The following is a 10,900-nucleotide window of genomic DNA, read 5'->3' on the forward strand; positions in this document are numbered from 1 at the left end:
TACCCCAGGGGTTGGAGTCTCTCCTCACTTTCTCTTAAAGAAGCTCGTATGAACTAAAACAAAAAGTTTGCGAGGATATGTGTAAAAATGTTACAATACGTGAAACCGTTGAAACTGTACGGTTAAGAACCTAGCACCTCCTCCGTCATGAATTCATAAATTATTGTGAGCACTCGCAGATCATGAGTGCGTGGAGCGGAACACCTAACCGCGATGATCCCATGATTTTTTAGATTTTTTTGTAGATGGAATGTTGCGATGTCGTGCTAAGATACAAGCTACCTGTTTTGCACCCAATTAGGGGACTGCCATGATATCGACATAAATACAAGAACGAAATAATGATTGCGTGTCAATAGCCACTAATAAGGGAACACTTTGTCATCACTGACACTTTCATACATGCGAAGCACGGAAAAAATCGGTCAGATAGAGTGTATCTCTCTGCTCGGCGTCGTATTTTTCAATCGGAAAAGTTAATGGCAAGTGCTAAATAACGTAATTAGTCAAGCAAAGCAATGATTTTGGCGCAAAATTCGAATTCTAGGCAGCATGTGTTGCAGAAGAGCAAGGTCGGATTTTCAATGTTTAGTGGGTTTGTGGGATTGTAGGCTGTTCATGAAAAACAGCGAAATCTACTCATTGCAGATAGTATTGCCAGCGGAAGGATTAGTTATGTAACAAAGACTGGCTGACGTGTCAGCAGTGTTCAATGGGTTCACACTGTGGCTACATAAATTATTTCTGACGCGATCAAGGGGAGTCGAACGTAAAGTAAATGAACCATAGCAAGCGGTGGTCGAGTGTGTGCGCTAAATTGTGCTCTCGCCGGTAAAAACAAGCTTGCATTTGGCTTCGAAAAAGTTTCCTTCTTGAGTAGCTTCATTGCAATGCAGAGCATGCGGGCAGATTCAGCAAGACAATGTGGATTGACTAATTTCTCTTTGCAGCGGGGCTGCCGTAGCTCTTTCGATTAGAGAAAGCTTAATTAATGTCGATGACCTTTGTGCTTTACTTAGAACTAATACAAGTGCAGCGGATTGCAATCCACTTACTCCAAGAGTAACTACAACCTTAACGCAAGGCTATTTAACTCTTTCTTTCAAAAGGAAGTCGTATTTCTCGGTTTTATTTTTCGGCAAAGCCGCTTTTATCCAAATCTATAGGTTATCCTATCTCTATAGTCCAACCTAATTGAATGTATAACTAATGACTGTTCCAGCTAATGACTTCTTGTTTAAGGGGTAGTCATAACATTGTGTGGTCACATTATCTTATGTAACCCAGTTCCTTCATGTCATGGCACGTGAAAACCCGTTACACTCTCCCCTGTGAACTCCTATATTTCACATTCGAATGTCGCCTCGAACGAGGCTCGCGTTTCTCAGACACCATATCATCACCAGGACAATTTTTATAATCTCTGCTCAATGAGCCATGTGTCGAGGTCACGGAAGATACTCAGCCTCGCTGTTTCCGAGAACGCCCGAGGGCAGAGCCGTTCTTCGTCTCCTACACGCGAAGCAACATCGGACAGCACATCCGCAGCTTCAAGAGAGCGCAGTCAAGCTCTCGGTAACCAAGCATCGCGCAGCGCATTGTCGGCGACAGGGTCGCACGACCAAGAACACAGACGCGACGTCTACTTCTGACCGCACACCGCACACGCCACGGCTGAGGGGTTACCTCGTCGAGCAATTGGAGAGAGTCTAGTACGTGTGAGATTAAATTTTTTCAGAATGGGAAGAACAAGATTACTAGAAGCGCCAACGGCTCGACGTGAGCCGTGCTCGAACCTCGCGGATACCGTGTCCGTGTCCGTTTCCCGACTTCTCGACTCCAGGGGAAGTGGTATCAACACCAATCGCTTTGATGAGGCACAGGAGCAGCAGCTGGAGGCTACCCGCAGGACGGCTATGCAGGCGCAACCACAGTCGGTCCGAGACCCTCGTGTGCAATATAGCTTCCGCTCTGCGGGTCCCGCTACGGAAGCAAAAGATGACTCGATCGTTGGGCGTCTACGTAGTCACTACACCAGCTGAGCTTGACCAACGAAGTTCTCCGAGCTCGCTTTTTGGTGCCTCAATAAATTCCAGTAGAAAGGTACCGCGCTCGACTTTGCGCTCAAAGAGGAGGCGCATCTGTACCGCTTAGCGGACGATTATTGTGGTGCTCGCAATCGCTACAGATGATGAGGAGTTCTTTGAGTGATGGGTGCAGCAGCACCCAAAATTCTCTTCGCTGCCTAACTTACAGCGGAGCGACAAGAAGGTGCGTGGAACGCCATCGTCGGTTTGACTTTGCCAAACTCCTGGCGTGTCGTCAACTTTCTTCGTCTTGTCGCCCTGCAGTGTATGTGTTGATTCACCACGCCCTCGCGAGCTCTGTAGACTCTCACACGGGCGGGACTGCGACCGCAGCAGCTCAAAGCCATAGCATAAGCTCAGCTCATGCCCCTTCGGCTTTCCCCGTTATTGCAGAATAGCAAGGGGCGTACGGCGATGCGGAACGTAATAATCCCTATGATCATAAGCGTCCACGACATCTAGACAGTCTTGCCGAAGTGGAACCCCAACCTCCCACGAATTCTCGGGGTCTGACACTTCACAAGATACTGGATTTGACTCTGTCGACGACGTCGACCCACAAGACGTTCCACTTAGTTGTGGACACCCGTCACGTCGAGAAGAGTCGGTGGAGGACGATGACGACTGGGTTGGACGCCGTCGGCTTATTCACGAGGCTCTTCGAGCTCTTGAGGACAGAGTCAGTCGTGATCGGCGTATACGCAATGCCCCGCTTGGCCACGACCTTGAAAGCTCGATAAACCGTGGACGGAGCTTCGTCTTAAAAAAAGCAGCAAAAAGTGCATGTGTAGGAAAGTTTTTCGCCTTTGATAAAACCAGGTTTGCCGACCTCAAAGCTTTCGATATTTCTTCCGCTTCTTCCGTTTGTAATTATTTCTGCATCTTTGCTTTCAGCCATCGCATCTTGAACGTACTCGGCCTGGTCGACAAGAAGTCTCAAACTTCTTTACTCACGTTGAAAAAGCTAACATTAGCTAGCCGTTCGGCTATCCCTCCTCACAAAGCCCTGAACCATGGGATGGCGACGTCAGCAGGACGCGAGGATTTATAATCCCATTAACGTAGAACGGTATGTAGCCGGTTGATAAAGGCACAGTATTGCTCATAGCAAACTCTACCAGTGGCGACATATCGCCCCAGCGCTTCGGCGTCTCAACACTGACGCTGTGAAGAACGCCTCCAACGACGCAATACCCGCGCTCAGTTTGACCATCGGTCTGGGATAGTCTACTGTTGACATAGTTAACTTGGCGCCCAGCACCCCGAAAATTGTAGACCAAATCTTCCCAGTGAAGCGCGGGTCTTTATCAAAGAAAATTGACTCCGGGGGTCCATGTTGTCGGAAGACACGATCCAAAAGCAGCGGTGCTGTGCCCACACCGTCGATGGTGCGCGACACCACCGCAAGATAAGCTATCTTGTTCAAACAGGCGACAAAGAGCCACCACATCCGTGTTGCCCGCCGATTCCTTCGGCAGCCCAAACTCAAAGTCCATGTCAAAGACCGCCAACACCTGAAGGGTACAGATTAACTGACCAGCGGCGTCGCCGCATTTGGAATGGGTTTCACGTGCGCACATATCTTATACAGCTTGGGCCACAAATAGTGGCAACTTCCGAGCTAAACATCTTCTTACGACCGAGATGACCACTGAGTGGGGTGTCATGGGCCTCATGGAGGAAACGAGATTGCAAATCCTCATCGTGAAAAACCACAAATCGTGGCGTGTCCGTTGAATTGGTGCTATATTGCAGCAACACGTTACTCCGCAAATTTCGGTGTAACCGTGCGCGCAAACGCGCCGACAATTTCTTGTCCGACTCTCTATACTCCGTGCCCCTGAGAAACTGTAGCAGCGCTACACACATACTGTCACCCGCGTATGCGGGGCGGATCAAATCCATCACTGACGACGTCACCGTCGTGACATGAGCAAGCTCATAATCCGGTCTGTGCAAGCGCATCAGCCAAAACATTCTGCATTCCTGGCTTATTTCACCTCGCAGATATAATTTGCGAAGAAGAAGCGTCACCTGGCCATCCTCTGCGATCTATGAGGCAACTGAGTCGCAGAGCGTAGTGACGGATGATCTATGTAGATCACAAACGGCTTGGAGCCGAGCAGGTGCACCCTGAACTTGACAAGTGCATACGAAATTGCAAGTAATTCCTTGTCGAGGACTTTTCTGCAGCCTTGAGCTGGCGAGGTTCGATTGCGATCACCTGATCTTGCCCATCGGCGTCTGCTAGTAGCAGTGCACAGCCGATGGCAAAGTCCGAAGCGTCACAGACGCCACAAAAAGAGCGATCGGGGTCTGGCAACCCCAGTATTTGTGCATGAAGGAGGCTGTTTTTAAAAAGCCTCCCGATACTCAGTGTCCCAATACCATTCTGTATCCTTCTGGAGGGCATTAGACAATGACCGTGCTGTTTCCGCATAATTTGCGCTATCCTTGTGCAGGTCGTTGGCGAGACAGGGCCACTTGCGCAAGTCCTGTTGGTTCTTTGTATCCGGGTAGCTCACAATGATTCTGACCTTATCAGGATTCGCTCGAAGGCCACGCTCCCCGATGATTCATCCAAAAACAAAATTTCTTAGGCGCGGAAGATGCACTTGTCTGCATTAGCACACAGCGTATTTGTGCACGTACACTCGAGCACCACTCTTAAAGGTCTCTTCATCCAGCCTTCCGTGCTCCGCACGGCTGTGGACGAAAATGTCGTCAAAGTATGTCTGTGCATGCGCCCGGTGGGGCCTGAACAACTGCGTCACAAGACGACAAAATGTTGCTGGTGTATTTGTCAGCCCTAAAGGCATCACCAGCTGCCACTCGGAGTACTCACCAAGTCAAATGCACTGTTGTTTGTGTATCCAGCCATATTGTTTTGGAAGACATCGTTCCTAGGAATCGGCTTCCTAAAAATGGCAGCGTTGAGCTCATTGTAAGCGCGAACGATACGCCATCTGCCGCTTGTTTCCGGACACAAGATGTGGATGTCAAACGGGGAGACTTGCTCTCACGCGCCGTTTCTGTGTCGTGTTTTGCAAGGAAAAAGGCGTCAATGGCGTCACACACACTTTTCTTGGGCAGTGGCCATCGGTGTGTTACTCAGGTTTTGGTTTCCGGAACCAGGTCAATCTCATTACGCCCACCTCGGTCCGGAGGGAGACACGACGGCGAGCCTTTAACCGACGTCTTGAATATCCTTCATCAAAGAATAGTACGGATCCGAGGATTTCTTCGGGATCGAAGATTCACTTAGTGCGCTCAGCACCTTCTTGGTGTCCTCCAGGTCAGCTTCATTCAGAGGCGAGACGAGTGGATCTCCTTTTCTTGTCGTATAGTGACCACTTCGGCTAAGTCGCCTACCTTCAAGGCGCCTCCAAACTCATCGAGGGGCACGTCCAGCTCAGGAAGAGCATCCACCGCGAGAATAGCCTTCAGGTGACGTCGCCGTCTTTCTTTTCCGTCATACCGTTAACGATGCTGAATAGCTGTGCGCTATTGTCTACTGTAGCCACATCCTGGGTTAGGGTGACACCCGGCGCCTTGCAGCGATCATATGGCGTTACTGTTGCCTCATCACAGAGGTTTGACGTCTCGGCGAGACCAGTGTGAACACGCACTCAGCGTCGTCCAGTGTTAATATCAGTTCCTGCTCTACGGAGCCCTGATGTCATTATCAACATCCAACAAAGAGCTACTAGCACCGCAGTCTTCGTTCAGTGGATATCGTACCACTCCACGCGCATCTGAAGGGCTTTGCCCAAGATATCTCTGATCTCGTCCGACCATGCCACTCTGGGCACTCAGTGACTGCTTTGAAACGTGAGCAGTGCTTAGTGGATTACGTGCCACATGCATCACTGGGGTTTCGTCCTCGATGTCTCGGCTTTTGGCCCTTGGCCGATCATGTCGCTCTTGGCATGTAGCAACTACTTTGATACTTGAGCAGTGCTCAGTGAGTTATGTACCACTCCACGTTCAGCCCGCGAGCCATGATCGGGACCTTTGCCCAATACACTGTCGATGTTCGACAACTCGAATACTCCGATACCAGTACATTGACCGTGCCGGTCCAGTGCCTGTGCCAATAGCGCTTTTGCTTCCTAGCAGAGTTGGGTTCATGACTTACCACAGCTCCACCAGGAGATGTGCGCGTAGCGCCCAAGGTCTTCGACCTCCAATCAATCCATGGCTCATGGTGTTCCAACCATGTCATACGAAGAATAAGGTCATACCTTGAATCCAAGTCTAAGACTAAGCAGCGTGCCACGCTATCAAACTTGACACCGAGGTCCACAGGAATTCTCGGCACCGTGACACATGTCCCCGTCCGTAAGCAAACAGTGACGGTGTAACTCAACCGCGCTTTTAGCGCTTCAGCATATAGCCGACTTTCTTCGTAAAGCGTCGAGTATAATTGCCCGACACTCCGGAATCGATTAGAATCATCCATAGCTCCATAAAGTCCTTCACGGTCGCTTTTACGAAGAGAAAGCTTGGCTTGTATACAAGTCCCGTGTTCAAGAGCACGAAGATCATTGGGGCTGAGTTCAGATGCCCTCTTCCTCTTTGAGGCTCAACAGATCTCAGTTCTCCCCCAGTAAGCCGCCCCGCGCCTGCTGGGTGCTGTCGTTTACTCTCAACAAACCAGACTGGTAAAAAGCGGGATGTCGATTCAATGAACCTTGACGCGTCTTGTGCAGGGGACAAACAGTCCGAAGGTGACGGGGTTCTCCACTGACGAAAACACCGTCGGGTGGTCGAACGCTGCCCAACAGCTTGGATATCTGCCTTCTCTCACTCAGCTAAGCTGAAACCCATTGGCTCAGACCCACTCGACGAGCTCTGAGGATGTGCGGCCCAACAAAGTCGTGCCGACTTAGATTTAAATATGAAATTCAATGTCACATTCACCGCATCTTTAAAAGAAGACCCTACTTGGTGGCCCTTCATGAAACACGGTCACTGTTACCGCCTCGGAAGGAGGATCTGCTGCCAGACTGGCAATGAGAGTACGCAACTCATGGACAAAATCTACCAATTCCTTCTTGCTCTGTCGGGCGGCAGGAAAAAGTAATCGCACGGGATATGCCTGGTTAGGTGGGTCACACGTTAAAGCTCCAGCTTCAACTCCGTCTAGAAGGGAAATGCCGCTTTACCAAAGTGCCGAACGTCCGTACCGATTCTCGCGCTCGACCTCCAAGCTTGGGATAGCACGCGCTTTTAATCATTCTGAAGCATGGCGGATGCCATAGCCATCTCTGCATTTCTTACCCAGAGCAGAAGATTCTCTTTATAGTTAACCTCGGAGGTCGTGACGCTCACCATGAGGGACCTGGGTCGGGAGGAGTCATCCGTCGACGACGTTGGCGTCAGTGACACAGTCGGCGCCGACATCTTCAGCTATTCGTGCTCTAGCTTCACAGCTTGAAAATAGCGCGCTTATTGCTTTCGGTCATTACGAAACAGGCTGTTGCACACCCTCAGAACCAAGCAGGGGCAAATAGAAGAATTGCTCCGTCCTCAACGAGAATTAGTCCTAACGACTCAGGTAAATTGACAACTAGTGCTACTAAGAACACGGACTGCCGTAGCTCTTTGCTTATAGGAAGTTTACTAAAGCCACCCACCTAACCTTCTATACTAGAAACAGTATAAGTGATCTGCTACCCACCTAACCTTCTATACTAGAAACAGTATAAGTGATCCGCAACCTAGCGCGATCCGCTACCTCCAAGAGTACCTAAAACCTTAACTCAAGGCAAATACACTCGTCTGCTTAGAATGAAAACTGTATTTATCTATTTCATTTGCGGCAAAGCCGCCTGTATCTAAATCACTAAGTTTTTCTAATTAAATAGTAAAACCTTAGTTATATGCATAACTACTGGCAGTCCCGCCACGTGGTGGCCTCTTGCTACGGTATAGCCACATCATTATGTGATTACGCCGTCTTGTGTAACCCACATCTTTGTATGAAGACACCATCTTTCGTGACCCGCCATATAATACCAGGGTACGTATAGCTCCGTTACAGTGGCGACAGCATATTTTGTTGACCCGTATCCTACGTACGCACATAAGCGCATAGTTGGGTCATCAAAACATAGCGCGACTCCGCCTAATGTCATCTTTCTTCTATTGACAAAGTTTCTTTTGAGTCGTACAGTATTTGGTTCGTGAAGTCCACGGCACAAGGCACCACGACAGGAATAGTGGTGCAAGCGTAACATCAAACACGTCGGCAAAAGCGACATCCGAAGTTAGAGCGCATCGTTCAAAAAGAAGCAACACACCTTCTTTCTCATCCGGCCTTCTCGCTTAACGAGTTGGAGTTAAAATGTGGTATGTCGTCATCGTGACATCAATGCGATAGGCCTATCTATACCTTGCCTTAAAGACTAACTCGACAAACAAAGCCACTCATCTTAATTTTTAATGCGTTGCAACGAAGAATTATTTGTATAGATCACGACTTGGTAAGAGCCAAGGTGACCCTCAACTGGGTAAGTGTATTGTCGATGAAAAGTAGCTTTTTGTCTGGAATTAAGTTTTTCTGTAGCTATAATTTGGCGAGACTTGTATGGCAATGATGCGTTCATGAACATTGGCATCGGTTTGACAAAAACACATCCTACGGAAAAGCCGAAGCATCACAGACGACGTTAAAGACCAGTCAAGAATTTAAAGCGCCAGATCGGGGCTAACATTAGAGTTTCCATCAGAGCCTTACAGACCACAATCAGGTGCACAAAGCACCTTTCTGACAACTTAAGGCCAAGCTATGTCAGAATATTCATGAATCAATCTCGTGCAAAAAGCTCGTATGCCTAGCTACTACCTTAAAACAGTGACACTGGACAGTGCATGATAAACTTTGCCTTTGCGGGATTAGCCCACAATAAATTTTTTTGGGGAACGGGGTTTTGTCCGAGCCAATGCTCATTTACCGCTGCTTGCAACCATTGAAACGTATTCTTGAGTACTCCTTGCGAGTGCTTGACGTGGTCGGCCGCATCCGACTTTTGATGCTCTGTTTGACTATTGCCGAAAAAATATAAGAACAGAATTCTGCATAGGCCCAATGCGATCTAAAATGCTGCAACGCCAGACGCTTATCCGTGAATTTTGAATTAGTCACTCCCAGGGTATATCGCTCAGAATACGGTATAAGAATAACACTCCTCATAACAATAGGCTGATACAAAACTAATCTGCTAGATCAGGCGCGCTGGAAACGGTGTGACTGACCATGCAATCCTACAGCGCAAACTGTTCAGGATTCGGCATCTGGACCAAAAACGGCGGATGCATTTGGCTTGTTATGAGCACGTTTCGTTACTTACATTTCCGACGCAGTAACTCGGCGCCAATTGAGAGCGTTTACTCCTCTTTCCTATCTATTTTCGTGATTTGCAAATAAAAGGGTTTGACGTCAGGTCATAATGATTTAGTGGTTAAGTTCATTGACATGCGCCACAATATTCGATTCCTGGAGCTGAGTCTGTTTATGACGTACTCAGGCGATATTCGTGACGAGTCTCTTGTCACTATGTCATGTTTGAAGAACCTTGATATTTTAGCTTCTCCACCGGTACTATTCAAATCAAATCTGCGACTGTCTCGCGACTATTTCGAAGAATAATTTCTCATACTCAATAAGAGCTTCGGCTCAGGGAATGAACGAGGATCCTTGTTCTCCCTATCGCTACTACAGCCACCTTACCTGCCAGTGATTTACTATCTCGACACCAAATCGGAAAGCTTTGCCGCTCTGCAGGATGGATGCACCGCACGTGAGAGATGAAGCAGCAAATCATTACATATTGACCCGGTTAGACTATTCTGATTACGTCCAGAGACTTGTAATTTCACTTGCGACTTAAATTTGCAGGTCTCCGCCGGCTTCTACTCAGACGATTGCGGCCGTCGCAGCTCGGACTCGTCTCCACTGCTTTCGTTCAGACGACCGCAACCCAAATTTGCTCTCATCCATCCCACCAGAAACCATTCATGAAAAGCTTTAATTACTGCTGTAATGTGAACGTCTTACCAGATATACACTATAGCGGCTGTGACATACGTTGCTTCTACTGATACAAGCATAAATATACTGATGACACCGCGATATGTATAAATTCACTTCTTCCTACAACTTTACGAAACTGCGACTCAGAGCCACTTCTAACTTTCACTTTTTGTTCAAGGATATCAGGATAATCGTTGCCAAAACCCGGTTTCTCTTAAACACGGATCGTGTGTGCAAGTCGGGCTTGCTGGTCGTGGAGGCGACCGTAAAGGGCTCCGAGAAGCCATGGAAGATCCTCATCGATTTCGGGGCGTCGGGCAACTATGCTCGACGCCCCACGATCGCGAAGTCAGCTGTATGCTGAGGCGCTGAAAGCGCGGTTGACATCGTCACTGTTCGCCTAGGGACGGGGACGCGTGTCACGGTCCCGAAGGTCTCTGTGGACCTTGGAGTCAAGTTTTTTTTACTTTGATAGCGGGAAACGCTGTCTAGTCTTTGACTTGGATGCAAGGTATGACCTCATCCTAAGAATAGCATGGTTGGAGCACCATGAGCCATGGATTAATTGGAGGTCAAAGACGTTGGGCGCTACGCGCACGTCTCCTGGTGGGGCTTTGGCGAGTCATGAACCAACTTCTGCTAGGAGACAAAAGCGCTATTGTCGAGAATTAGACCGAGACGGTCAACGTGCTAGACATAGGAATGCACGAGTTGGTAGACATCAACGGTGCATTGGACAGGAGTCCCGAGCGTGGCTCGCGGGCTGATCGTGGAG

At 48.7% G+C, this 10,900-nt stretch overlaps 1 protein-coding gene across 1 annotated transcript; it reads left to right on the plus strand.

The window, feature by feature from the left end:
• Positions 1–9,877: 9,877 nt before the first annotated feature.
• PHALS_05846 (uncharacterized protein) lies at positions 9,878–10,123 on the plus strand (the record flags this gene model as incomplete). The annotated part of the gene is made up of 2 exons (XM_024723155.1): positions 9,878–9,930; positions 9,991–10,123. 2 exons carry the CDS (start codon positions 9,878–9,880, stop codon positions 10,121–10,123), a joined length of 186 nt encoding a protein of 61 aa, XP_024574160.1.
• Positions 10,124–10,900: the final 777 nt, after the last annotated feature.

The sequence above is a fragment of the Plasmopara halstedii genome (assembly GCF_900000015.1).
Source record: "Plasmopara halstedii genome assembly, contig: Scaffold_292, whole genome shotgun sequence".
NCBI lineage: Eukaryota > Oomycota > Peronosporomycetes > Peronosporales > Peronosporaceae > Plasmopara > Plasmopara halstedii.